This window comes from Giraffa tippelskirchi, chromosome 10 (genome assembly GCF_054371585.1).
Source record: "Giraffa tippelskirchi isolate mGirTip1 chromosome 10, T2T-mGirTip1v1.2.pri, whole genome shotgun sequence".
Taxonomy (NCBI): Eukaryota; Metazoa; Chordata; class Mammalia; order Artiodactyla; family Giraffidae; genus Giraffa; species Giraffa tippelskirchi.
Genome location: NC_137284.1, coordinates 16038362 through 16065737, shown reverse-complemented (window position 1 = coordinate 16065737; position 27376 = coordinate 16038362). Strand labels below are relative to the sequence as shown.

Below are 27376 nucleotides of genomic sequence, written 5' to 3'. Positions count from 1 at the left end.
ACCCTGGGCCTGGCTGGGCTGGGGTTATTGAAAGACGGGTATCTGGATGGTCGAGGTGTGAAGGACTGCAGGCCTATGGGTGCCTCATTTATCCCTGTGTCCCTGGTACTGAACATGGGGGCCTCCCTGTGGTTGCTGGACAGACAATCCTTTATCTGGAATTAGGCAGATACAACAGGGAAAGTTTAGAATTGGGATTCAGCCAGACTCTTGAGTTCCAGGTCTCCCTTCCGCAAGGCAGGCGGGCAGAGCCTGTCTCCTGCTTACCTCCTGCCTCCAGCAGTGCCCTGGACTTGTGGGGGGGGCCCGGAGCAGGGTGCCGTGTGCGGGACGGCCAGCTGACCAGCCCCCCGTGCCTTGGGTCTCTTGCAGCTCCTCCCACCTTTACAGAAACACCCCCCCAGTACATTGAGGCCAAGGAGGGCGGTAGCGTCACTATGACCTGCACAGCTTTTGGGAATCCCAAGCCCATTGTCACCTGGCTGAAGGAGGGGACACTCCTAGGTGCTAGCAACAAGTACCAGGTGAGTGTGGGTCTGTTGCAGGCTGCTGCACTCCTTCCTCGCTGCCCCCCACCTCCTGTCCTGCCACCAATTAACCTTTGCGGAGGCACAGGTGGGGCTGGAGGCAGCAGGCGGACCGGGCGGTATCTGTGACCTTGGAGATTCCCCAGAGTACAGGCCCCGAGGCCCCCTCCACCTAGGAAGCGTTGGTGGGGCCCAGGGTGCGAGCTGAGTCTGTCTCCTTGGCTCCAGGTGAGTGAGGGCAGCCTGACGGTGACGTCGGTCAGTCGGGAGGACAGAGGCGCCTACACCTGCCGCGCGTACAGCATCCAGGGGGAGGCGGTGCACACTACCCACCTGCTCGTCCAAGGTGAGGTCTCTTGCAGGGAGTCCTGACCCCCCTGGGCTGGGGGTCTTCCCAGGGTATGGGTGGCTCAACTGGGGGTGGCGGGGAACTGGGTGGGGTCTCATCCCTGTATTGTGGGCTCCCTTGGTGGCCTGTAGTGGCCCTCCCATGGAGTGGCAGGAGGCACCATGCTGACTGGGTTTCTGGTTTCTCTGAATGTCCAGGTGGTGACCTGCGGTGTCTCCACCTTCCCCGGGGGAGGACTGCCCCCTCCCCCGCCAGACTCCATCCTCTGGTGACTGCCTTAATAAGTAAAGATTTGAATTGAGTCCAACCCCAGAGGCTTAAATAACACAGAAAGCATTTGGCAGGGCTGGCGTCTGTGGGGTCAGCACCTGCGATGCCCTGCCTGGGGCCCCGAGCCCCCCAGAAGTGGTGGCCTCTGTCCACCTGTTCCGCTTCCCCCACCCCTGCTGGAGGGACCCAGGGGGTGGCTGCACCCGGCCTCCTGACTTGGGCGAGAGCTGGTGGCAGGCACAGGGTGTCTGGAAAGTCAGCACCAGGGCTGCGGGAACTCCAGCCATGTCCTCTGCCTCCCCTGCCTCCTCTCCCTGACGTCCCCCCACCTGTGTCTGGTCAGCCTCTTACCCCTCTAGAGGCAGGCCGGTTCCTGCTGTGGGTCGAGAGAGTGGCCTTTCTTCTTCCCATGTGTGTGTGTCTATGGAGGGGTTAGTTGGTTGTTCAGGGTGCCAGGTTGGCAGAGGGACTGTGCATGGGTGGGTGTCTGCCATGGGCTGTGCACGGCCACACCTCTGGGCCCCTTGCATCCTTGGGACCTGCAGGGAGAGTAAGAACCTGAGCACAGGCAGCAGCTGGATGCGTCTCCATGACAACTGCTCAGTTGTGCTGGCAGCTTCTGGATCAGTGCCAGCCTGGTCCCTCCAGGGCTCGGGGCGCCCCTTTCCGAGGGGCAGAGCCCCCGGGAACCGGCACTGTGGTCCCCCCCAGGAGAGGTCACGTTTGTCCCTGTCCCCCAGGGCCTCCCTTCATCGTCTCCCCTCCTGAGAACATCACTGTCAACATCTCCCAGGACGCGCTGCTCACCTGCCGGGCGGAGGCCTACCCCGGCAACCTCACCTACACCTGGTACTGGCAGGACGAGAACGTCTACTTCCAGAAGTGAGTGCGCGCCCTGCTCTGGGCCCAGCCAGGCCCCCCGGGGGCGAGGCCTCCCAGCAGGGACTGCCCTTGGGCTCTGGGAGCTGGTTGGGACTGGAGGGTGGGCTGGGGCCTGCTGAGCCAGTGTTGGTGTGGGGGGCGCCTATCCCATGCATCAGCCGTGGGGAGGACTCATGGGCACACTGCCCTGCATCGCATGGAAGACCCTCTCCTCCCCGGCCCCCCCATTGTGTCCTGTGTCCCTGCAGCGACCTGAAGCTGCGGGTGCGGATCCTCATCGACGGGACCCTGATCATCTTCCGGGTGAAGCCGGAGGACGCGGGGAAGTACACCTGTGTGCCCAGCAACAGCCTGGGGCGCTCGCCCTCGGCCTCGGCGTACCTCACCGTGCAGTGTGAGTGGGCTCACTGGCCATGCTGGGGGTGGGAGGGCGGCCTCGGGGAAGGTGGGCGGAGGAGGGGCCGAGGCGAGGAGGGGGTCAGACCGGGAGGAGGCCCAACTGGGGCTGGTTAGCGGAGGTGAATGGAGCCCGCTCTGGGTCCTTCTCCTGGCCATGCGGTTGTCCCTGTCCACTGATCCATCCTGCCAGCCTCACTCTGGCTGGGCTCAGGGCCAGGCTGGCCTTCTGGACACCGTCCTCGTGCCAGTGCCAGCCAGCTCTTCTGTCTGCACCTGGAATGAGATGCTTTTTCTCACTGTCTGAGGGCGTGTGGCTCACACCTGCTGGGGCAGCTGTCCTGCCAGCTCTCTGCTCCCCCGCTGAATCAGCTAGGGGCACAGGCCCTCTCCCAGTGGCTCATCCACTCCTGCCAGTACCAGGCCCCTCTGGGCCTTCCCTCCGCGGATCCCGGGGCTGCCCGAGACCCAGAGCGGCCGAGCGCTTCTGTGAAGCATTGTTCAGCTTCCTGGTCGTGGTGGGGAGAGGATGCGTGATGAGGGCTTGCCCCTCCCTCTTGATTGGCCGATGGTTCTGTCACTCAGACAACACAGGCCCCTCTTGATGTAGTAGGTGACAGGCTCTCCATCACTTGATGGCTCGTGTGGGAGAACCAGGCTCCCCCACAGCATGGAGGGGCAGGCAGGCGAGAGTATGACCGTCTGGAGAGGGCCTGGAGGCGGTGTCTGAGCTGAGGATGTGAGCAGAACAGCTGGTGACCCAGGAGGCTGGCAGAGCAGGGGCCTGGTGGGGGGCTGCCTGAGTGCTGGCCTCACGCCCTCATGCAGTGCTGCTACTGCTGGGGTCAGAGGCCTCCTCTGCAGTTTCCACAGCAGAGGATGACTCTCAGCTGCTGTCCTGTGACTCCCAGGTTCTTGAGAGCTGTGAGGCCCCAGGACGGCTGTGTGACCTGGGCATCAGGTCTGTCCCACCCACACCTGCAGGAGGAAGAGGCTCCTTTGCAGACTCCTCGTGGGGCAGATCCCATCTGCTGTGTCATGGGACACAGAGGGGCAGAGACAGAGGGACAGGGCTGGTAGGAGTAGTCCCAGAGGACCCTGACCTGCCTGGACGAGGACTCCTATCTTCAAGCTGCGGCCGTGCCTGCCAGGGAAGGGTGGTTTCCCGTCTCCCTCTGGCGCATCACCCACTCCCACTTGTCCTTTCTTACCTCCTTCCTGCCTTCAAAGAGAATCTGGGGTGGGGGGAGGAATGAGATTTTCAGGTGGGTGAGACAAGGATCTTTATTTCTACTAAAAAGCAGTGTTCAGAGTATTTCCCATTCATAAACCCTTTGAAAACCTCGGAGGGGGAGAAAAAAAAAAGCCTGCACCATACAAAAGTAGGAAGCTATGTCTAAATATACACCTCGGCCTGGTATTTATGTAATGCTCTTCTGCGAAGGGCTCCAGACGCTGACAGAGCCGCCCATTCATCCCCACCGCCTCCTGGGGAGTTCTGGATCGTTCTCCTGTGTGGCCCCCGGGTGATGACTCACCCACGTCGCAGGGCTGCTGCTCCTGTTGCCCGAGAGCCTTCCACAGGCTCCGTGGCCGACTCTGCACCCCAGCTACACAGATGGGAGACCGAGGCGGGAGGGAGCGCACAGAAGCAGCCTTGTCCTGAGGGCGTGGGGAGAGGAAGGGCCTGGGGTCCCGCCGACTTGGGAGGGATGCTATCATCTTACCCGTCTTATGAGTGGCCGGACACTGGCTTTGAGGTTGGGAGTCTAGGGGCTGGGGTGCTGAGGGTCCCTGCCAGCCGTCAAGTCTGTGGACAGAGGTGTTTGGGGGGAACTGCAGGTGGGCAGGAGTGGCAGTGCCTCGGTGCATTCAGACAGGGGTTCTTAAGGACGCAGGACTGGACAAACGGGACCGCCGTGCTGACCTCTGGGCGGTCATCCCTGGGGGTGGGCCGTGTTGTCTCGTGGCCCTGCTGGGCTGGCACCTTGTGCTGCACAGAGTGCTGGGCCCTGGGCTGTGGGGTGGCTCGGTCCCCGCTGTGCCTTCTCACCCCTCCTTGCCCCCATTCCTGCTCCTGCAGACCCAGCCCGAGTCCTCAACATGCCCCCTGTGATCTACGTGCCCGTGGGGATTCACGGCTACATCCGCTGCCCCGTGGACGCAGAGCCGCCGGCCACCGTGGTCAAGTGGAACAAGGACGGCCGCCCCCTGCAGGTTGAGAAGGTGCTGGAGGGCCATGTGTGGGTCTCGGGAGGCCCCTGGCTCTGAGATGCTGCTTCCGGGGATCTGGTTCCTGCCAGGACCCCTCCACTCCCCTCAGAGTTCTGGGAGAGCAAAGAGCTGCTACCCACGGGGCCAAGTCCAGCAGGTCTGGCCGTCCTCCCAGATCCGCAATGCCCCACCCCACATGCCTGCCCACAGAGGGGCAGCTCGGGTCTGGCTGGTGGGGCCGGGCTGAACGTCAGCGCTGACCATGGCTCCGCTCCGCTGTCTGTGCCCGGCAGAACCTGGGCTGGACGCTGATGGAAGACGGCTCCATCCGGATCGAGGAGGCCACAGAGGAGGCTCTTGGCACTTACACCTGTGTGCCTTACAACACCCTGGGGACCATGGGCCAGTCTGCCCCCGCGAGGCTTGTCCTGAAGGTGAGGCCGGGCTGCAGGTGCCTCCGCGCGGGCAGGCGGACCTCTGAAATGCCCGGTGTCACAGCCTGGCCTGCTGTCCTAGGACCCCCCGTACTTCACGGTGCTACCGGGCTGGGAGTACAGGCAGGAGGCCGGCCGGGAGCTGCTCATCCCCTGTGCCGCGGCTGGGGACCCCTTCCCCGTCATCACCTGGAGAAAGGTACCCCTGGGCTCCAGGGTTCGCTGGGGGCGGAGGCAGGGGCCCTTTCCTGTCATCACCTAGAGAAAGATACCCCTGGACTCCGGGGCTGTGGGGGGCTGGGCAGGGGCCCCTTCCTGTCATCCCCTGGAGAAAGGTACCCCTGGGCTCCAGGGCTCGTGGGGAGCGTGGTGGGGGCCCCTTCCCCGTCATCACCTAGAGAAAGTTACCCCTGGGCTCCGGGTCTTGCAGGGGGCGGGGTGGAAGCCCCTTCCCTGTCATCACTGGTAGAAAGGTACCCCTGGGTTCCGGGGCTGTGGGGGGCTGGGCAGGGGCTCCTTCCCCGTCATCACCTAGAGAAAGGTACCCCTGGGCTCCAGGTCTTGTGGGGGGTGGGGTGCGAGCCCCTTCCCTGTCATCACCTGTAGAAAGGTACCCCTGGGCTCCGGGGCTTGTGGGGAGCACAGTGAGGGCCCCTTCCCCATCATCACCTGCAAAAAGGTACCCCTGGGCTCTGGGGCTGCAGGAGTGCCATGGGGGTATGGCCGGGACCGCTCTGTTCCCAAGGGGCAGCAGCGAGGGTGACCCAGGGGCAGTGGAGGGCTGCGGGGAGCACCATGGGGGTATGGCCGGGACTGCTCTGTTCCCAAGGGGCAGTGGAGGGCTGTGGGATGAAGCCCAGTGCTGCCCCCCTTCTGGAGCCCTGAGTGTTGGTGGCTTCTCTTCTGCCCTGGCTTCCCGCTCCCGCCCCCGTGTTTGGCCAAGGTAGGGAAGCCCAGCAGAAGCAAGCACAACGCCCTGCCCAGCGGGAGCCTGCAGTTCCGTGCCCTGAGCAAGGAGGACCACGGGGAGTGGGAGTGCGTCGCCACCAACGTGGTCACCAGCATCACTGCCAGCACCCACCTGACCGTCATTGGTACGGGCTCGGGGTTGGGCGGGGCCTGGCACAGGTGTCCCGTTCCCTGGGGCTCTTCTGCTGTCGGAGACATTGTCCCTAGGACCCCAGCCTGGACATTATGCCTGCTCCTCTGGGACAGACAGCCACTGTCATACCAACAGCCATTGAACATTTACCACCGGCTTTAAGCTCGGTACCTAGTGGTGCAAGGTGGAAGCTGGTATTCCCCCCAGGCTCGCTCACAGAGACCAAGGCCAGCCTGGGTGGGACACCTTGCCTGGCATCACCGCACTGAGTGGTGGACCCTGGATTCAAACTCCTGCTGGAGATGTGGACGGCCTGCTGGACTGGGCTGCTTTCACGATGGTGTTTGGGTCGCAGGCCAGAGTCATGTGGGACGGGGCCTTTTGGCTTTGCGGGCCGCCATCAGGTGCACTTCTGTGTTCTGCAGACGAGCACAGTCCTGATGACCAGGGGCTGACTCCCCACCCCCGGCCCGTATCCCTGATGTTCAGGCCATCCCCTGCTGGAAGAACCAGCCTCCCTGGCAGGACAGGTTTCCTCCTCCAGCCCCAGGGCCCCAGGCTGGACCCAGCTCCTCAGAGCTTCGTGGCCCCCACTGCTCCCCTGGGGCCACCGTGCTTGCAGGACACCTGGGGTCACAGCCCCAGTCACTCAAGTTCACTTCCCCCCTTCCTGAGGTGTCTGCTTGGTCTCCAGGCACCAGCCCCCACGCCCCGGGCAGTGTCCGGGTCCAGGTCTCCATGACAACTGCCAATGTGTCCTGGGAGCCAGGCTACGACGGAGGATTTGAGCAGACATTCTCTGTTTGGTACGGACCTCTGTGAGTCACCCCTGCACGCCTCGCTCTCTGCTTATCCCTTCCCCATCAGTACCCAGGGCTGGGGGGCAGGTTATGAGGAGGGTGTGGGTCTCCGCCTGCTTGACCTTCCTCTGAACAGTGGGTGTGTGCTGTCTGGTGACGAGGCTTCTGTGGGCGGGGTGTCTGGGATGATGCTGGGGCCTGAGTGGCCCACCACCCTGTGCTGAGTGTCCTTAGCTGATCTTGCAGCCCTTCTGTGTCCTTGGCTCGCTCCTCCAGGTTCTTCTGTCCTCTGGAGTCTGGAAGAGACTCCTGATTTTGGGCATCCTAAGACAGCCCAGCTGCAAGCCTAGGATTAGCTTTATCCTGACCCTTCCCCCATGGTTCCAGAAACCAGTGTGAAGTGACGCTTACCTTCCTGCCCTCATCCGCACGCGTGCATTTTCTCTCTGGGACTCTGTGTCCATTGCCTTTGTACCTGGCTGTACATTCATTTGGTGAGATGCAGTGATTGAAGATCTTTGCTGAAACCCTGGGGTCGACCAGCATCTCAGTGATATGGGAGTCAGGCTGAGGACAAGAGGTGTAGAAAAACTGGGAGGAGAGCCCTCGGTTGAGGTCCACACTCACCTCGGGTTTTCCCGAGCCCGGAGCCGGCCACCTGCATCAGGGGCGACATTGTTGATCAGGGAGGGTGAGCCCTCACCTCCTCCTCTCCAGACCTGTGTCCTCAGGGTGCTTGTTGCCGCAGGCTCACCAGGCCTGGAGAGGAGGAGACATAGTCGAGGCCTCTTAGAGACTCAGGCAGAGCCCTCCGTGGACTTACAGCACAAGGGAGGTTGAGAGGGACCTGGCCTGTTTCCTAGACTCTGAATACCTGGGCTTTCTGAGTTCTGGACGCAAAACGGACCTAGGTGGTGAGCTTGGAGGGGCTCAGGGTTGACGCGAACCCCCTCCCACCCCCACGGGGCAGGCGAGGTACTGCCAGGGGGCTGTGTGGCCAGGGCAGGGCATGTGGCCACTTTCGGTGAGGCCTGAGCAGAAGGTCTGGGCATGGACTGGTCCCCTTGCAGCCTGTGGCTCTGCTTCGCTGTGTCACCCTGCTTGCCTGCTGGGGTGCCGGGTGGGAGGGGCAGTCTTGGGCTGGGGGGCTCCTTCCCCCCTTTTCTCTGCCTGCCGCCAGCTCTCCCATCATGACGTTTGATGCTGGCTTCTCTTTGCTGTGCTTTCCGCTGCCCTGGCTCTGATTCCTGGGCAGAGGCAACCGTGAGCCGTCGGTGTGTAGGGACCTGGCCTCCTTAGGGGTCCTCGATCTGCACGGCCAGTCCAACGGGAAGCCATCCCCTCCCCGTGGTGGCAGTGGACAGTGCGCCTGGGCACCAGTTTCATGGCCAGTGGGGAGTGCGGCGGGCCGCTGAGCAGGGGTTGACCCTCTCCCTGGATTCCAGCATTCTGCACCCACAGTGCAGCCGTCCTTGGTGATTTCTAATCCGGAAGGCTTTAGAATCCTGTCCCTGTTGTGCAGAAGCGCTCTTTGTTTTTGTCCTGTGCCCAGCTCCTCCTCAGTGACACCAGCCTGCTTGAACAGAGCAAGCCCTCTGGGTCACACAGGCAGGCCCACTTTGACCATCCCAGAGCAGCCAGGCAGCTGGGCACCTGGCCTCCGCTCAGGTCCCGCTGCTGCTCATCCCTACTCTCCCACTTCCGCACCTGCCTTGTTCCCAGTGTCCTCGCTCTCGGGGCAGGGCCACTCTTAAGACTCTGCCCAGGGTGAGGTTCTCTCAGAATGCAACTGGTAATTTGACCAGTTTCTTAAGCATCAACAATGCCAAGGGTCCCCTTTCATAGGCGAGGCACCAGCAGTGGCTAGGGACCTGGCCTCATGGGGACAGGGCCAGCCATAGCTGAGTGGTCGTGGCCTGTTCCTGACCTCAAACCTGGGGAGGCCGGGGTGCCCCCCACCTCCAGCACCTGTGTGCCCTCTCCTGTCTCCAGTGTAACCCACCCCGTCTTCTTGTCCCCAATCCTCTCTCCCTTTCGGGCAGGATGAAGCGGGCACAGTTTGGGCCCCATGACTGGCTGTCCCTGCCCGTGCCTCCGGGACCCAGCTGGCTGCTGGTGGAAGCCCTGGAGCCCGAGACAGCGTACCAGTTCAGTGTCCTGGCCCAGAACAAACTGGGCACCAGCGCCTTCAGTGAGGTGGTCACTGTGAACACTTTAGGTGAGGCCGGGCCGGGGCGCTCCTGGAGGAGCTGGGATGGAGCAGATGTTTCTTGCCCGCTGTATGCAGGCACCTTGCTAAGTGCCTTATACGACCGTCACTGATGTCGCAGCAGGGGTCTGTCCCACCATCCCTCGGGGTTGGTCTGGACCAGGGTGCCCCAGATGAGCACTTTGGGTGCCATGGGCCAGCCTGATGTGTCTTTGGGTGGATGGAAGAGCTTTGGTTTCATCCTTCATGGTTGACCACCTGTTTCCTTCTTCCTGTGACCTCGTAGGGGGATTGAGAGTCCTTTCTCCTCCTCCTGTTCTCTGCTGGTTCCTTCTTTTGGCCCCCAGCCTCATTTGGTGGCAGGCATGGACCCATCTCTTCCTTCCTGACCCAGGGGCCCAGGAGGGGCCGTGCCCTCCTGGCTGCTGTTGCATTTGTCCCCTCTCTGCGGCCAGCAAGGGCAGCTGTGACCGGACAGCTCCACGCCAGCATTGCCCGGGTTCCTTTATTGCCACCAAGAGGACAGCTATGGAGGAGGGCTCATCCCACCCCAGAGCCCCCGCTGTGGGGGCCAGCTTTCCACCTGGGCCAGAGGACACTGGATGAGGGCAGCACTGAGGGAGGGTGTTCCTCCTTCTTTGGAAGGGAACAAAAGTATCTTTTTAAAGATACTGCCTTACTTCCTGGTGGTTCCTGATGTTTTTCCTGTGAGGGATGTGATGCCGTCCCTTGTCCCTTGGTAGATGTTGGACGTGCTCTGGAGACAGAATCAGGAAGCTTGGGCCTGCTGCCTGGCCTCCTTCTCTTGGATCAGGAGGGCTCTTCATGGGACTCTGGTCCTTAAATTGACGCCTGCTCCCAGGGGATGTGACCCTCACCACCTTGGGGTCCCTGTGCCGCAGGAACATGTGGGTAGAGGGGGTGCAACAGCCTCAACACCCCCCTCATCATCTTCCCCCCCTGCCCTGCAGCATTCCCTGTCACAACTCCAGAACCCCTGGTGCTGGTTACCCCACCGAGGTGCCTCACAGCCAACCGGACCCAGCAGGGCGTGCTCCTGTCCTGGCTCCCACCTGCCAACCACAGCTTCCCCATCGACCGCTACGTCCTGGAGTTCCGCGTCGGAGAGCGCTGGGAGACGCTGGACGACGGCATTCCTGGCACCGAAGGGGACTTCTTTGCCAGGGACCTGTCACAGGTGCGGAACCTGGCTTTGGCTGGAAGTGACCGTGACTGCTTCTAGAATCACTGGGAGCTCAGGTGTTGGGTTGGCTGCGTTGGGTGTGGCTGCCACACCCACACTCCTGCTCTCCCAGGGCTGCTGCCAGGGTTTGAGGTCCTTGGGTTATGGCAGCTGAGGTCTGCAAGTTCAGGGCCAGCCCTGAGGGGTCTCCACATGCCACCAAGAGCCAGGGAGCACGGGGCAGGCTGGAGTCCGACGTGGGCAGCCCAGGGTGGGAGCCCTCCTTCAACAGTTCTGAGCCCCTGGAGAACACGGTATTTTTTCCCAGCTGATTCCCCTTAATACCTTGGCATCTCTCTAGCTGGAGAGAGGCAGCCGCTTATCTCACATGTGCCTACTATCTCTCCTGTCTTCCCTTCTCCCTTCCCTGGATGCTCTAGAGTTGGGATTGGTCTCAAGACCCCACATTGCATCTCTTTCTAGCTCTGCTTTCAGTGACCTCACATGTATAGCTTGGAATCGATCACAGTCCGAGTATTTATCCCATGGAAATTGGCAGATACCCCAAGTTGCAGAGATGGTGGGGGGGTCAGCTGGGAGGGGTATTGGTGGCTGTCACAGGTTGTGCGGCTGACGGGGTATCACCCCTGGGGCTGTAGGACACGTGGTACGAGTTCCGAGTCCTGGCCGTCATGCAGGATCTGATCAGCGAGCCCAGCAACATTGCCGGCGTCTCCAGCACAGGTACTTGGGGTCGGGGCAGCATCGGCGCACCAGCTCGTGCAGGGAGAGGCTGAGCCAGAATAGAGGAGGGGGCGCCAGGGGACTCTTTGTGTCATGACCTTCAGGTGGGTAGGGTTTCTCCACCTGAAGAGCCGAATCCATGACCATTTCTCTGCGGTAGCCACAGAAGGAAATCCAGCTAACCTTCTCGTTAGAATAGTGAAAAAGAACTTCAGTTCTTTTGCTATCAAATTTCTGTTCCTCTGGTGTTATGCACTTGTGGGGTGACGTGGGGGGTGCAAATTGGAGCAAAGAGCCAGAAACAGGTCAGCGGTGCTTACCGTTGCCTCTTGGTAAGGCAGCTTCATAATTAGGGTGTTTCATTTGGAAAATTGCTGTTTGGTGTTGTTTTCCTCTGCTCCTTCCTCTCCCTAGATTTTTTTCAGGCTAAATAAAGCCAACTCCCTAGCACTGTCTCCATTTATCTTCCTTTCTCTTGGCCCTGGTCCCAATTCTACGCATGCTTCTCCAGTTATAGTCCCTGCCAAGTAGCAGATCCCTCCCCCAGAAGTGGTTCCCTCGGTTTGGGAAGAGGCTTTTGCTTAGCGATCAAGTTGGGGCACACATCCTTGGGCAGTGCTCGCAGGGCACCCTGGAGGCAGGGGGCAGGAGGGGGCCCAAGAAGCTCATGCTTGGGATTCCTGGAGATACTGGTGCGGTGGGGTGGGCGGGGAAGCGAGCCTTCCGGTGAGCCTAACACACTTCTGTCTTACGTGTTAGGCACTGTGGAGCTGGTTTCTTTTTTCTGTTTTTTTTTTTTTTTTAATTTATTTGTTTTTGTTTTTGGCTGTGCTGGGTCTTTGTTGCCGCACGGGCTTTTTCTGCTTGTGGCAAGCCAGGGCTACTCTCTGTGGTGTGCGGGCTTCTCACTGCTGTAACTCATCTTGTTGTGGAGCATGGGGTCTAGGGCGTGCAGACTTCAGTAGTTGCAGCACCTGGGCTCAGTAGTTGCGGCTCCTGGGCTCTAGAGCTCAGGCTCAGTGGTTGTGGTGCATGGGCTCAGTTGCTCTGCAGCATGTGGAATCTTCCCTGACCAGGCATTGAACTCGTGTGCCCTGCACTGGCAGGTGGCTTCATAACTACTGATCCCCTAGGAAGCCTGGTCTTGTTTTTTTTCTCCTTGGAGGTGCCTGCTGTAGCCCAGCACACTTTTGTCTTGGCATCCATCTGGGGGAGAGAGCTGCAGCCCAGGCCGGGGTGGAGGATTTGAGGGTTTAGGGGCACCTCTTGTGAACTGTTCTGCTCAGTGGCTTTACGTTAGTTGCTAGAGTCCCTGGTGAACGTCCTCCAACCGCCTCCGCATTCCCGGTTTTTCAGCTTCCTGCTTGCAAAGGCTGAGCCCTCGTTTTCCACTCAGTACGATCTGGGTTGTTTTAATCCATGTCCTCATCGACATGGGAGTGGGTTCTGGCCAAATGTATCAAAGATATGTGGGCTTCCCTTTGATGAGCCTGTGGGGCAGCACTTCCTAACGAGCTGTTGGGTAATGTGTGATCCTGGGGACCCATCCAATTCCGCTGTCTCTCACAAGCTCTGTGAATCTGGGCCCTTCTGCCAATAGGACAGGGTGTTGTCTGATGGCCCTGTCCACGCCAGCATGTGCCCGTGATGGCCAGGACGTGCTGACCCCCTGCAGGGGTTGCCCGCCTGCACTGTCACAGTAGAACGGGAGCCTGCATTCTGGAGTGACAGCCCCGCAATGCTGCAGTCACCCTCTTGGGCCCTGGTCCTGTAGAGAGGCTGGCGGGAGTCCCTGTGGCCATGTGATACTTAGGCTCCTGCAGCGTCTGGTCAACCGGGCATGGCTTCCAGGCGGAGCGTGCTGCTTGGTGAGGGCACCTGGTGAGGCCATCAGGTGAGTGATGGCCTGGTCATCACCTGGAGAGGCTGCCCCACAGGGAGGAGATATAGGTGGCGACTCCTCGGCTCCCCAAATGCCCTTCCGCCTCTTCCCGCCAGGCCACCTCTTCGGTGTTAGGGCAGAGCCTTAGACATGTGGATCCTATGCGGGTGGAGAGGCACCTGGGGCCCTCGGGGAGGAAAGAGTCTCACCTGTGCTCCACCCCCACCCCCCACCCCCCCAGACATCTTCCCGCAGCCTGACCTGACTGACGAGGGGCTGGCTCGACCGGTACTGGCTGGCATTGTGGCTACGATCTGCTTCCTGGCCGCAGCCATCCTGTTTAGCACCCTGGCCGCCTGCTTCGTCAACAAGCAGCGCAAGCGGAAGCTCAAGCGCAAGAAAGGTGGGTGTCGCCTTGAAAACAGGAAAACTGGACCTCGTGGGCAGAGCTGCTAGTGGGACTTGCCTTGATGGTGGGAGAGATGGCCAGGACCAGAATGAGGGTGGAGGTGGGCCTGGTGGGGGTACAGGATCCTAGATGGAGCGGTGCCTGACGCCTGAGGGCCACTTCCCTGCAGGGCTTTGCCCTGGGCCCTGCTGACAGCTGGGGTGGGTTCTGTGACATCAGCCTCAGCCAGCTGCATCCTTTCTCCCTGCAGACCCTCCACTCTCCATCACACACTGCAGGAAGAGCCTGGAGTCTCCGTAAGTGGCCTCCCCAGGAGGAGAGGGCACGGCTGTCCAGGGTGGAGGGTGGAGGGCTCTCTCAGCCGTTTCACCTTAATTGATCTGCATGGTAGTTTCAAGTTGTCCACACTGACAGAGGGAGCAGTAGTGCAGACAACTCAAGGGAGCAGATGAACTGTTTCTCTTTGGCTTTAGAATGTATTTCTTTGATTTTTTTTCCCCCCATCCTAACAGATGTATCTTCTTAATATGTTTTGGTTAAGTTAATAGTAAAAGGAGCTTGCATTTCTTGAGCAATCTAGGAGTCAAGTTGCAGGTGTGACTAGAGAGAAGTGGCAAACAGTAGGAGCAGACGGAATAAGCGTAAGAACAGGGTGTCCGTTTGGAAAACGGACAGCGCCCACCTAGACAGTTGAGAGCCAGGCAGAGTATCTCATGCCAGAACAGGTGGCCCCCCTGTGTTCCTCCTCACTGTCATCTTCCCAGGTGATTCAGGTACTTAGTGGGAAAAACAGAAAGAAGTCATGTCCTCCGAGCCCTCCTCATGCCTTCTGCTCTCTCCCTGTCCCCAGCCTGTCCTCCGGCAAGGTCAGCCCTGAGAGCATCCGCACACTCCGTGCCCCGTCTGAGTCCTCCGATGACCAGGGCCAGCCGGCGGCCAAGAGGATGCTGAGCCCCTCGCGCGAGAAGGAGCTGTCCTTGTACAAGAAGACCAAGAGGGCCATCAGCAGCAAGAAGTACAGTGTGGCCAAGGCGGAGGCCGAGGCGGAGGCCACCACGCCCATTGAACTCATCAGCAGGGGCCCGGATGGCCGCTTCGTGATGGATCCCTCTGAGGTGGAGCCCTCCGCCAAGGCCCGGCGCATCGAGGGCTTCCCCTTCGCCGAGGAGACCGACATGTACCCCGAGTTCCGCCAGTCGGACGAGGAGAACGAGGACCCGCTGGTGCCCGCGTCTGTGGCCGCCCTCAAGTCCCAGCTGACCCCTCTGTCGTCCAGCCAGGAGTCCTACCTGCCACCACCAGCATACAGCCCTCGGTTCCAGCCCCGTGGCCTGGAGGGCCCCGGTGGCCTGGAGAGCCGGCTACAGGCCACCGGTCAAGCCCGCCCGCCCGCCCCCCGGCCCTTCCAGCACGGCCAGTATTATGGGTACCTCAGCAGCAGCAGCCCAGGGGAGGTGGAGCCGCCTCCCTTCTACATGCCGGAGGTGGGCAGCCCCCTGAGCTCCGTCATGTCCTCGCCGCCCCTGCACGCTGAGGGGCCTTTCGGCCACCCTACTATCCCTGAGGAGAATGGAGAGAACGCTTCCAACAGCACACTGCCCTTGACTCAGACGCCCACGGGTGGGCGCTCCCCGGAGCCCTGGGGCCGGCCGGAGTTCCCCTTCGGGGGTCTGGAGACCCCGGCCATGATGTTCCCTCACCAGCTGCACCCTTGTGATGTGGCCGAGAGCCTACAGCCCGCGGCCAGCCTCCCCCGAGGACTGCCGCCCGCCTCCCTGCAGGTGCCCGCAGCCTACCCAGGCATTCTGTCTTTGGAGGCGCCCAAGGGCTGGGCCGGCAAATCGCCGGGCAGAGGCCCCGCCCCAGTGCCCCCCACCGCCAAGTGGCAGGACAGGCCTGTGCAGCCTCTTGTGAGCCAAGGGCAGCTGAGACACACCAGCCAAGGCATGGGCATACCCGTGCTGCCTTACCCCGAGCCGGCCGAGCCGGGGGCACACGGCGGCCCCAGCGCGCTGGGCCTGGACACCCGGTGGTACGAGCCCCAGCCCCGGCCCCGGCCCAGCCCCCGGCAGGCCAGGCGCACTGAGCCCAGTTTACATCAAGTGGTGCTACAGCCCTCCCGGCTCTCGCCTCTGACCCAAAGCCCAATCGGCTCCCGCACCGGCTCCCCTGAGCTGGCTGCGCGGGCCCGGCCCCGCCCCGGCCTCCTGCAGCAGGCTGAGATGTCAGAGATCACGCTGCAGCCACCGGCCGCCGTCAGCTTCTCGCGAAAGTCCACGCCGTCCACGGGCTCCCCGTCCCAGAGCAGCCGCAGTGGCAGCCCCAGCTTCCGGCCTACTGTGGGCTTCACCACTCTGGCCACAGCCTACCCCTCCCCTCCGCCGGCCCCCACGGGGCCTGCGGACAGCTTGGATGTGTTTGGACAGACGCCTTCCCCTCGAAGGCTGGGGGAGGAGCTGCTCAGACCGGAGGCCCCCCCTCCGCCCTTACCGAGTTCAGGGTGAGTGTGAGCTGGTCTCGTGCCCACTGCACCTGGTCATCTTCCGCCCCTTCCCCCCTACCCCCTGCCCCCGCCCCTCCATCCACCGAATGACAGGGCTTGTCTGGACATGCTGCAGATCCTTCAGGAGAGGAGTGCTGGTCTTGGCATCGCCAGGGTGTGGTCACTGGGGTGGGGGTGCGGCTTACCTGCCCAGGTACCTGGCCAGGAGCATGAGGGATCTTCTCCACCCTGCCCAGAGCTCTCAGGAGACCCCCACCCGGGGGGGCGGCCAGGGGAGAGGACATGGATGGGGGAGGGTATGTACATCCCTTGAGTGGTCACCCAGGGCTTCCCAGGGAGCCTGACTTTGGGTGGTTCCAGGGTTTGCCCAGAGACCTTGTGTCCTGCCTCCTTTTCTTCCTTGACCCCTTCCTCCTTGAAAGCAGGACCCTGGGGCCTGGCTTCCCTGGGCCCCCAGGCTCTTGTCCCCAACTTCCTGCCCTCTGCCGCCTAGTGAGCGCCGCATCACTCCCCCCCCCCGCCCACAACCCACTACCACCCACCCCAGCATCTCTTGAGGCTGTGTCCTCCTGGAGACTGAAAGCAACATCTCAGGCCTGTGAACCCTGAGCCCGAGCCACACACCCCACCCCAACCTGTGTGCCTCGCAGGAAGCTGCAGACATACAGACAGACAGACAAGCCCCTGCGATCAGCCGGCCTGGGGGAACCCACTGTAAATGGTAGCAGCTGGTGTGCCAGGTACCAGTGAGCCTGGACGCCTGCCCGTGCTCTTTCTCTCGGGTCCTTCTCCCACCCTCCTCCTTTCTCCTCCCCGAGTCCGTCCTTCTCTGTCTGTCTCTCTTTCTCCATCTTCTTTGGGTTGGCCCGACTTGCTGAGAAGAGCCTGCACCATCTGTAGACCCCATATCTCCTGCCCCTGCCCCCTCTGGTTCCGTCCTTCGGTCTTCTTCTTTGGCGTGGCCGCCTGTGCAGGGGAACAGAGTCCAGAGCAGAGGCTGGCCTGGTGGTAGGCAGACAGGAGGTGGTCGAGAGGAGGAAGCCTGGCGCCCTGCCCCCTTCACTCCCCTCTCTGGTACCTGGAAGCACAAGCCTCACCGCCCACCCCTCGGCTCAGGTGGGGGAGGAGGCTCGGGAGGTGGAGGAGAGTCGTGAGCTGTCTGGAGGAGATGCTGGGGGCCGTGCCCTGTCGTCTGTGCTTTGTGCAGCCCTCATCTGCTTCGTCCCATCGTGCCGTCTGGGTCTCTGTCTCTCTCCTTCCTGCCCCTCACCCCATTCTCTGGCCTCGCTTGTCTGGTTCTCTGATCCCCGTGCTCCTCCCCTCCCCTCTGGGTGTGCGTGGGTGGTCCCGGCGCCCCTGTTGATAACCGCTTTGTTTCTGATTGATCTCAGCTATCTGGGCAGTGTTGTCGAGACAAGCCTCTCTTCAGCTCAATAGGTAAGGGAGCTCCGGCTGGGCGGGCGGTGGGGGGCGGACCGGCGGACGGGCTTCGGCAGGGCCATCGCTTCCTCTACGGGGGAATCCAAACCATAGCCCCTTGGTCCTCTGTGGGGCGGCAGCCTCCGCTCCGATTCCCTGCGGCTTCCTGGGCTCCCTACATCATGCTGTTGCCACAGCCCGCCGGGCCACCGCCTAGCTGCAGCTTCCGAGCCCCACCCAGAGCCCCCCCTGGTTTCTGCATCCAGACACCTGCATCCTGCTGTCCAGAGCTTCCCACAGAAGCCCTGGCGCCTGCATGCACCCGAGGGCCTAGAATGCCTAGAGCGCTTTGCATCTCTGCACTTGGGAAACCTGTCTGGGCCCCAGGGTATCTGTGAGCACCTGCTCTCTTCTGCCCGGTTTTTCCAGCAGCCTCCAGCACAGAGGCCCCCTTCCTCCCTGGCCCCCTGTTCCCTCCCTGTCCTCTGGGGATCCTACTGATAACCAGTCCTCCCCGTAGCTTGGGGCTGGGCTGTGGCCTGCTCCTTTCCTCACCAGCTGGGTCTTTCTCTGGTCCAGGCCCCTCGTCGTCCTGTGAGGGCCCCGGGCAGCAAAGGCCACCACTCCTGAGCCCTCACTGCAGCCTGTTCTTGGCTGTCGCAGGACTGAGGCGCAGACCTCGCCCGGAGGTTCGCTGCTCTCAAGGCCCCTGCAGCAGCCACTCCTGCCCTCTCTGGGCCACAGCTCTGGGGGCTTCTGGGAGGAGGCCCCTACAGGAGAGAACCGGTCCCGGGCAGGGGATTGGCAAGAGGCTGATCAAACACCACTTTCCTCCCTCTGCTCCGCTGTGGGTGCCTCCTCTTCCAGGTGGGGATCTCAGCAACTTGACAGCAGAAGGATAACGAGTCTCTTAAAGAGGCTTCTGTGGTCCCCTTAACCCCATCACTCTCATGGTGGCTAAGAAGATGCAGCTTTTTGCCATGGATGCTTCTGGGGACTAGCCAGTGCGGGCACCAGGCACTCAGGAGTGGAGCCTCCCCTGGGTACTTCTGGCTTCCAGGAGGAAGCCTTGTCTCCTCCCCACCTGGAGATAGCAGGGGGCGAGGGAGGCAGGGGGGCTGCCTGTCTCCTCGAGTCATGAGAGTGGCCTCCCATAAACCAGAGGCTGTTTGCCAGCTCCTTGTGATCTGCAGCTGGGAAGGTGTCTGCAGCCAGAGGTCCGGGTCCTGTGCAGCTGGCTGGTGCCATGCTCTGGGAGCTCAGGGACAGCAGTTTCGAGCGGCCAGCTGAGTGACCGTGACAGGCTGGCTCTCCACCTTCCCTCTCTCCTCCCTGACTCCAGTCTGACCCCCCGAGGAGCTGATGACTCCGGGCCCAGCGCTCCCCCTTCATTCTTGAAAAGTGCCCGGGTTCTGTTCTCCTCCGTGACCCCTCCCTGCTGTCCTAGACCTGCAGGCTGAGTGTCCCCTCACTGTTGTGACAAACCCAGAATCTAGGGGCATGATGTGGGAGCTGGGTTTCTGCCTGGCCCGGCCGGCTCCTCAGCCTCGGGAGTCAGGCCCTCACCGCGCTACCTGTCAGGAGCTCGGGCAGAGGCCGGGGGGCCCCCGCAGGCGCCGGGCTCCCCCACGGACGCTGCCGTCTTGCCCCCTTTGCATGTGTCCCCCTGGGTCTGTTGGAGAAGATGTGACTCGTCTTGTCTACGTGCGTTCTCGCTCTGTCCCTGCTCCCTGTTCCCAGCCCACAGCCGTCCTGGGCCGCTCCTCCTCTCCTTTTCCTCCTCCTCCAGCTCCCTTCTCAGAACGGGCAGTGGTTTCTGGGAGGACTCAGCTTGTTAGTGGCCAGGGCTCTCAGCTCCCTGTCTGAATGCCAGCAGCTGCCCAGGCCTCCCATCCTCTCAGGTCCCCTTTCCTGTTCATGCTGACCGTGGCCTCCATGAGGCAGGCATGTCAGAGTGTGTTGGGGACCCTTGTACTGGGTGAACCCGGGGAAGGCGGCCCTGTTGGTAAAAGCCTGTCCTGAGTTGGGAGGCCACACGCTTGGCCCACTGGAGGGGCCGTCGGTGGGTGCAGCGGAAGGGCACTCCTCTGCAGAGTCCTGGTGGCTGTGCTACGATGGAAAGCGGGTTCACCCATGTCCTGGCCACCCCGTGGATGGGAGTGGGTTTGCTTGGTCTCCTCCCCAGTCCCATAGACAGACAGGAAGAGTGTGCACTCAGGAGAGGAAGGCCGCACTGTTTCCCCTCTGCTTTGCCCTTGCCGAGCGGGTGACCATTCTTGGGCAGGAGAGGCCCGGGGTCTCTGCCATCCCGTGCTGCGGCTTGCCTTTCTGAGCTGGGCTGTGTCTTCCCTCCACTGCTCCGGGTGGGCACAGCGAAAACAGCTGAGGGGTCTCTGGGACTGTGTGACTGATTTGGGTTTTGCATGAATTTTATAATGAGTAAGAGTCAAAGAGCATTAAGCGATATTTCAGGTCATCTTTGGTAGGTCTGAACCACAGAGAAGCACTGTGGGACATAGACCTGGAGTTCATGGGGGACGCCAGGCTTTGAGGCCTCACCTTCCAGTAATGCTCATATTTCTGAGGGAGGGGTCCAAATTTGATGACTCTCTGTGTGTTCTGGAAGGACTGGGGCTGAATGGAAAGGGAGTTCCGGCCTCACCTCCCTGTCTGAGCTCCTAGGCATCAAAGTGTATTGCCCAGAAGTACCCCAGGGGCTTAGCCTGGACAGGGGACAGGGTCCCTCTTTCCAGAGAAGCGGGCAGTTGGCTTCCAGCCTGCTGGGATGCCTCATGTGACTTTTCTGCCTAATTAACTGAATATGAAGGCCCACTGTGCCCCCCTCCCTGCACCCCTGTCCTTCCAGACCCTGCCTTTTTATCTCTGCCTCCTGTACGGGCAAGCAGCCAAGTGCCTCGGGGCTTCTCCTGTTGTGCGTCAGAGTCTGAACACCAAGCCAAACGCAGGAACAGGTGGACAGCAGGTGTCCTGGAAGGGCTGGAGCTTGGTTGCTTCACAAGGAAAACTGGCTCCCCCCGCATCCACCTCCCAGTGGCTTATTTCTTCCTTTTGGGAATCCTTGCTGAGGGCATGCCTGAGCCAGCTTCCCTCCGCAGGCTGTCTTCTCTGGCTCTGCCACCGATGCGGGGAATGTCCAAGATGGTGGCAGTGCGGGCGTCCAGGGCAGGCTGACTGTTTGGGGCATGGAGGGGGCTGCGGTGTGAGAGCAGTGTCGTCCTCCCGTGGGGCTTGTAGCTGTTTCCATCAGGAAGAAGCTGCGCACACAGCTTACTGGATGTTGAGAGTCTTGGCTGTGTTGCGTTGACAACTGGATTATGAGACAAACGGCATAAGCTCTTTAACTTCAGTTTCTCCATCTGAAAAACGGGATCCGTCTCATGTTTGCCCCTTAGGGATGCTGTTAGGGTTCAGGGGAATTACTTCAGAGAACATAGGTCAGTGCCTGGCATGGTGAGTGGTGAACAAATTCTGTATGATGAGAGCAATGATGACAGTGATTATAATACCGACCCTGGAAGCCTTAGCTGCCTGGGAGAATCCCTTGCAGTTTTGGGGGGCATCCTGTACCTGTTTCTCTCATGCCCGGTGGGTCACCCTGCATTGTGTTGTTTGCACACTGGCCTCTGGCATGCTGGCTTGTCACATGCCTCCTCGGATGGTGTGCTGCTTACTCGTCTGCCCCTGGAAGAGGCCGCCCAGCACCAGCAGGTGGATGACCCGAGCCGTGCGTTCACATCTCTTTCCTTCCAGGCAGCACCAGGAAGCCTTAGTCCAGGATGAGCAGGGTGAGGCTGCTGCATCAGCTCCGGGGAGTCATGCTCCCTCGTGGCCTGGCCGTCTCCATTCTCGGTCTGCTTCCATTTCCTTCCAGCTGCCGTTGTGTAGGGCCTCCGGGGGTAGACTGTGATGTCTGTGAAAGAGGAAGGAAGTGGGAGCTGGCAGTTGGGTCTCTGGGTGAAGACCAGACCTCTGATGGTGAGCTGGCCTACTTCTCTCTGAGGCCGTGTATGCATGTAGGGGGCTCTTAGCTCTGTGTTTTGAGAGGGCTGATGAGAATTGAGACGCTGTCTCTGACATGGACTTGGGAGGAGCTTCCCCGTACTGTATCTGTGGAACGAACGGCCGTGGAAGGATGGCATCCATCAGAGAAGATGCAGGTTGCTTTACTGTCAGCTGGAGCAAGAAACCCCAGCAACCAGAGGCTCGTCTCAATTAGTCTGTGTGTTTTCTTCCTCATCCCTGCAAAGATCCCTGAGTTTGGGCAGATGCGGCTGTGGTCTTCCCACCCCTCTTTTTTTTTTTGTCTAACCTTAAATTGCTTGCTCACCGCTGGGGACTTCTTTTCCCCTCACAGGTTTGGCTGTCTTCCTTCCTTCAATCAGGATTTACCCAGCACTGATTGGAATGGAGATGGAAGAGTGAGGTGTGGGGAGGGAGACAGGGAGAGTGACTCACCCCCAGCCCTCAAGGTTTTGGGGTGGCCCTGATTCCCTGATGGCATGCTGACAGCATCACGGGCCGGAAAGAAAGAGCGACCCATGTCTCTCTTTCCCCCTTTACTCATCATGCTCCAAGTTTGGCTTCCTCTGAGAAGAAATGGCATTGATCTTCTAGATTTTCTTCTGACTCTTGAACTCTTCTCTCCAGTGAGTGCAGGTCATCACAGCCCATCCTCTCATCTCTCTTTGAGCTCTCTGTCATCTGGGTGACATGCACTCGGGTGTCACCTTTGTCCTAATTGCACAGGCACTCCATTACGCAAACTGCTACCTCCACTCCACAGCTGGGGCAGGAGGAGACTCCGACACAGGTCTCCTCTCCCAACAACCTTGGTTTCTCTGTATCTTAAGCCATGGAGACACTTGCTGCAGGTGTCCCGGGCTTTGCCAGACTGCCCGATTTGGACACTGACCATCGTAATCCACTTCTGCCCTCGTCTGTTTCCTCACGTGACCATGAAGTCTGAGCCCCGTCTGCTGCTGAAATGTGGGTGGAGGACAGCCATTTGCTGCTGTTGGCTGCAGGGTTCTGCCTGATTCTTGGCAATGGAGTGGCTGATCTCATGGGGTACTAGGGCCCTATCTGGCCGGGCCTGTCTTTCCTGGGCGGGGGACAGTCAGGGGTGGAGTTGCTTCCCCCTTACTCCTTTAATCTGCCCTTGTACTTTTCACTTAAAGGTCTTGACTGTGATGGTCCAAGAACTTAAGACACGGAAGCTGCTTTCTTCTCCAAACTGCCTTCCCCAGCTTGAGGGCCACATGACGGGTTCACCATTAAAGCCTGTCTCTCTCCCTCTCCCAGGTCCTCTGGTCGCCCGGCAGATGGGCCTCCCGCTGCAGGAGCTGTCCACTGGGACTCTCTTTTCCAGGAGCAGCAGGGAGGCAGGTGTCAGGACCTGTGCTCTGTCTTCTCTGGGGCAGCTGCTTGGCTTTCTCCAGCTCCTCCTCCAAAGCTCCCTCGTCTGCGAGCTGACCTGTGCCTCTCCAATTGTCCCTTCTAGGACACATCTGCCAGCACCTGGGAATGCTGCTGTACCTGAGAGGCTGGAGGCTCTGAAATACCAACGGATAAAGAAGCCCAAAAAGTCATCCAAGGGCTCCTCGAAGTCCAAGAAACGATCCGGTAAATGTGGAGAGGCGCCCCATCCCTTCCTCCCCACCCCGACCTGCCTTTACAAATCCCAGCTCTGGGTTCTCTGCAGAGTCAGCTCCTCTAGTGTGTCTTCTTCTTTGCTTCTCTTTAATGCTAATTGTCAAGTGATATACAGATAGAATTTTCATATCAAAAAAGGAGAAAAATAAGGTTAAAATCTCTGATTGTCCTCCCAATTTTGTTTCATCCAACCTAGGGACCATCCTTCCTGGGGACATGTGTGTTTGGAACCCTTTTGTGCGTGCACCTTTAGAAAATACGTGGCATTGTTTTAGTGTATTTTTAAAAATATTTATTTTTGGCTGCAGTGGGTCTTTGTTGCTTTGCGTGGGCTCTCTAGTTGTGGTGATCAGGGGCTCCTCTCTGTTGTGGTGTACAGTCTTCTCGTTGCGGTGGCTTCTCTTGTTTTGGAGCACATGCCCTAGGCTCACGGCTTTAGTAGTTGTGGCACACGGGCGCAGTTGCCCCACGGCATGTGGGATTTTCCTGGACCAGAGATCGAACCTGTGTTCCCTGCACTGGCAAGTGGATTCCTATCCACTTGGGACCACCAGGGAAGTCCTAGTGTATTTTTTTAACGATATAAATAGTACTTTTCCCCTCAGTCTGCCATATGCCTTGGACATATCCCTGTTTTCTTATGTATTTCCTCTTTATCAGGTCTCTGGTTGGACATGGGAATTCTGGGGTCCTACTCAGTGTTAATCTTAAAGGAAATCAGTCCTGAATATTCATTGGAAGGACTGATGCTGAAGCTGAAACTCCAATACTTTGGCCACCTGATGCGAAGAACAGACTTATTTGAAAAGACCCTGATGCTGGGAAAGATTGAAGGCGGGAAGAGAAGGGGACAACAGAGGATGAGATGGTTAGATGGCATCAGCTACTCAATGAACATAAGTTTGAGTAAACTCTGGGAGTTGGTGATGGACAGGGAAGCCTGGCATGCTGCAGTCCATGGGGTCAAAGAGTCGGACATGACTGAGCAACTGAACTGAACTCAGTGTTAAGGGGTCACTGTGGCATGGACTCAGTGTCTGAGGGCAGGGCAGACCTCTCTCCATGAGTTAGAGTGAAATTGCCTTATTTCATAGAAAGGACATCTCTGCTGAAATGGTTGCTGTTTACCCAGCTGTTGTACATAGCTTCTAAGATACTGCAAAAATAGTTCGGCCTTATTTCAGACTTAGAAAACTCCTTACTATTTATCACATGCTCTTATCCTACCAGTGGTGTTTGGAGTGCTGTGACAGGCTGTCTGAGAAGACCCCTGCATGGCTTCCTTGCTGGTCTTTCTTATCTACCACAGAGAGCCTTCCATAAGGAAGAATGAGACATTGAGGCCCTTGCATTTCTGGGATGCAGCGAGCTCTCAGTTCTCACTTGGCCTTTGGGTGGTACTATTATCCTATTAATTTATAGCTGAGGATACTGAAGTTTCGAGAAAGAAGACAACTTTTGGGGGATTTTGGGAGAGAAGAGTCCAAAGCTGAATTTTCAACCCATTTAAACCCATTCTATCTATCTACCTATATATTATTTATCTATCATCTGGTTTTTGCTTTTTGGCAAAAAGTAAAAAGTCCCATGAGATGCCTATGTTCTCTTTTTTTGTTTAAGTGGTCCTGCCCCCTGTCATGTGTTCACAGCTCCACAATGCTCTGTCTTTAGCCCAGCCCTTGTCTATGAGCTGGTCCCATATTTCTGGGTGTCTGCTGCCTGTGCAGCTGGGTGTTCTGTCTCAAACAGTTATGGATGATCTTCCATGTCTGCTTCTCCCAGTTCTTGTCCAGTCGCATAAAAGACTTTCCTCCCTGCCTGGTCGCTTAGGCTCCTTGATTCCCCTTCTCTTCTCACATCTGGTCCAACTGGTGAGGTCTGTTGACTCCACTTTGTTTTTAAAGATTTTTTTGATATGGATCATTTTTCGAGTCTTTATGGAATTTGTGACATTGTTTTTATGTTTTTTGGGTTTTTTTTTTTTTGCCCACTGGGCATGTCGGATCTTAGCTCCCCAGCCAGGGATTGAACCCGCACCCCCCTGCACTGAAAGGTGAAGTGTTAGCAACAGGGAACTAACTCCCCTGTTGACTCAATTTTTAAAACATACACTATATCTGGCCACTTTTCTCTGTCTCAGATGCTAAAGCTAAGCTCTGAGTCATTCCCATCTCTCCCCTGGACCAGAGCAGCAGCCTCCTATCTGGTCCTCCAGCCTCCGTCCTGGCTCCTGCAGTGTGCTCAACACACAGCGGCCAGGGTGGTTTTAGAGAGTCAGTCCCGTGAGTGTGCGCACACACACATGCAGCACACGTACACACACACTTCTGGCTAAAACCTCCGGAAGGTCTCCCTGCAGCCAGAACAGGCTTCTGCCTGCCCTCCTGCCTCACTGCCTCTGCTCCCTCTGCATTAGTGTGGCGGCCCTCCTTCAGTCTCCAGGTTGTGTCGCGTTTGCCCATCGCTCAGGGCCATCACACTGTGGGAACACTTCTTCCCTAGGCCTGTGGAAGGTTCGTAATGCGAGACTCACCTCGATGTTGCTCCTTCAGGGCAGAAGCAGCGCTCCAGATTTTCTGTCTCAAGGTTCTGTGGTACCTTTCTTGGTAGCACTTGCAGCATCTGAAAGGTTTACAGCTGCAGTTTTTAAATCTCTACTGTCTCTTCCTCCCCATCCCCACATTAAAGTATAACCTTCTAGAACGAGAGGGCTTCACTTCTGTGTCCCCAGAAGCACCATGCAGCAGAGGGATGGCCCGGCAGTCCAGGGTGGGCCAGACCTGACTGTGATGCGGACGAGTAAAATCTTGTGAGACATCCATCCCTGCTTGCGGGAGGGGGTGGGGGAGAAGCGTGCTGAGTCCCAACCCCGTGCCTAGAATGATGGCCTGATACCCAGGAGGTACTGAGCGAGATGGGTGAATATTTCTTTAAAAAAATAGAAAAAAAAATTAGATAAAAGGTACTGAATAGATTCAGTATTAAATACAAGATGAGATGTGGAGAAGCAGACATGGACGATCATCCATAACTGTTTGAGACAGAACACCCAGCTGCATGGGCAGCAGACACTCAGAAATATGAGACCAGCTCATAGACAATGGCTGGGCTGAAGATGAGAGATGTTGCTTGACTAGATCTGAATCTGCAGGAAGTGCAACCACGCCCACCTTGCTTTCCGGCTCCTACTAGAGCAGCACTTGGAGTGGCTGGGGCGCTGTCTTCTCTGTTGCACTTTCTGCTCTGGTCTCTGGGCAGGTGGGTGACTCTAGCATGTGGCCCTGAGGGCCAGGCAACATGCCCTGCAAGGGACAGCGGGGGTGCACCGCTGCCTTCTCACTCTTACCATACTCTCCCCCTTTCCTGTCTTGTGTGCACCTGCTCCCCCGCCAGATGGTTCTGCCTCCCAGGCTCAGCACCTTCCAAACTCTCAGGTCCTGTGGCCCGATGAAGCTGTCTGCCTCCGGAGGAAGAAGAGACATTCCCGGCCCGACCCCTTCGCCCGCCTGTCAGACTTGTGCCACCGCCAGCTCCCAGAAGACCAGAAGGCAATACTCAGTAGCGTGGAGCACGACGACCCCGGCCACGCCACTCTGCTGTGATGCTGCCACTTAAGTGTCCCCTGAGCGAGGCTGCTGGCTGAGGGGCAAGGGTGGGCATGGGGCGATGGGTGTGCGGGGCTTCAGTCCTCCCCTGCAGGGGGAGGGGTGTCCCGGCTGTTGGCTTCCAGGGCTGTTCAGACCCTGGCTCCGCTTGTTCTCCCGCTGGCCTGAGCGGGCATCTCCTCCACCTCCTGGCCTACTGGCCTCATGTCCGGGAGAGAAGGCAGAGGGCACGCTGGCCGCCGTGGCTGTGGGTGGAGTTTGGGAAGTGAACTGGGGACAGGGAGAGACCTGCCTCCTCCCCCCCTCTCCCTGCTTCACTAGATGGATATCTCCACCTCCTCAGCTATCAGTGGAGGGAAAGAGGAAGCAGTGGCTTGCACTGTGCTCTGCTTCTGTTGTTTTTCAAGTCCTGAAAGAGGGCTGGACTCCGCCGTCTTCCAGACTCCACATATATATAGCTATAGATGCAAATGTGTATGTGTGTAGTTTGTGGGTTTCTCTATGTATATATATGTACGTGGGAGCAAATGCTGCTCACTGCTGTGGTCCATGAAGGAAGGAGGGAGGGGGCAGCTGGCGTGTGGGCTGGGCAAGGAGGACCGGCTGGGAGCTGGCGGGGGCCCTGGTGTCCATCTCGGGAATGAGTCCCCCTGAAATGGGGTTCACGCCTTCTCATCTGCGTTCCCCATTTGTCTCGACCTCATCGCATTCAGGGCAGAGTGAGGGCTTGCCACGGTGACCGCTGCCTGCTCTGGGGGCTCAGCAGTCCGTTACC

At 59.2% G+C, this 27376-nt stretch overlaps 1 protein-coding gene across 3 annotated transcripts in view; it reads left to right on the top strand.

The window, feature by feature from the left end:
- Positions 1–27098, top strand: part of IGSF9B (immunoglobulin superfamily member 9B) — a 42766-nt gene extending 15668 nt beyond the window's left edge. The window contains exons 4-21 of one of the 3 annotated variants that reach the window (XR_014067938.1): positions 373–524; positions 1940–2028; positions 2277–2422; positions 4508–4650; positions 4932–5072; positions 5155–5271; positions 6016–6166; positions 6869–6980; positions 9017–9192; positions 10155–10381; positions 11026–11110; positions 13234–13395; positions 13652–13697; positions 14252–15901; positions 16555–16644; positions 17296–17341; positions 22845–22966; positions 26390–27098. Coding sequence is in view for 1 of the 3 variants with exons in the window: in XM_081537966.1 (XP_081394092.1) it covers positions 373–524; positions 756–873; positions 1887–2028; positions 2277–2422; positions 4508–4650; positions 4932–5072; positions 5155–5271; positions 6016–6166; positions 6869–6980; positions 9017–9192; positions 10155–10381; positions 11026–11110; positions 13234–13395; positions 13652–13697; positions 14252–15901; positions 22845–22966; positions 26390–26598 (3899 nt within the window). In the remaining 2 variants the exon portion in view is untranslated. Of the gene's footprint in view, positions 1–372; positions 525–755; positions 874–1886; positions 2029–2276; positions 2423–4507; positions 4651–4931; positions 5073–5154; positions 5272–6015; positions 6167–6868; positions 6981–9016; positions 9193–10154; positions 10382–11025; positions 11111–13233; positions 13396–13651; positions 13698–14251; positions 15902–16554; positions 16645–17295; positions 17342–22844; positions 22967–26389 lie in introns of all 3 variants that reach the window. The other 2 variants (XR_014067936.1, XM_081537966.1) reach the window with 2 other exon arrangements.
- Positions 27099–27376: the final 278 nt, after the last annotated feature.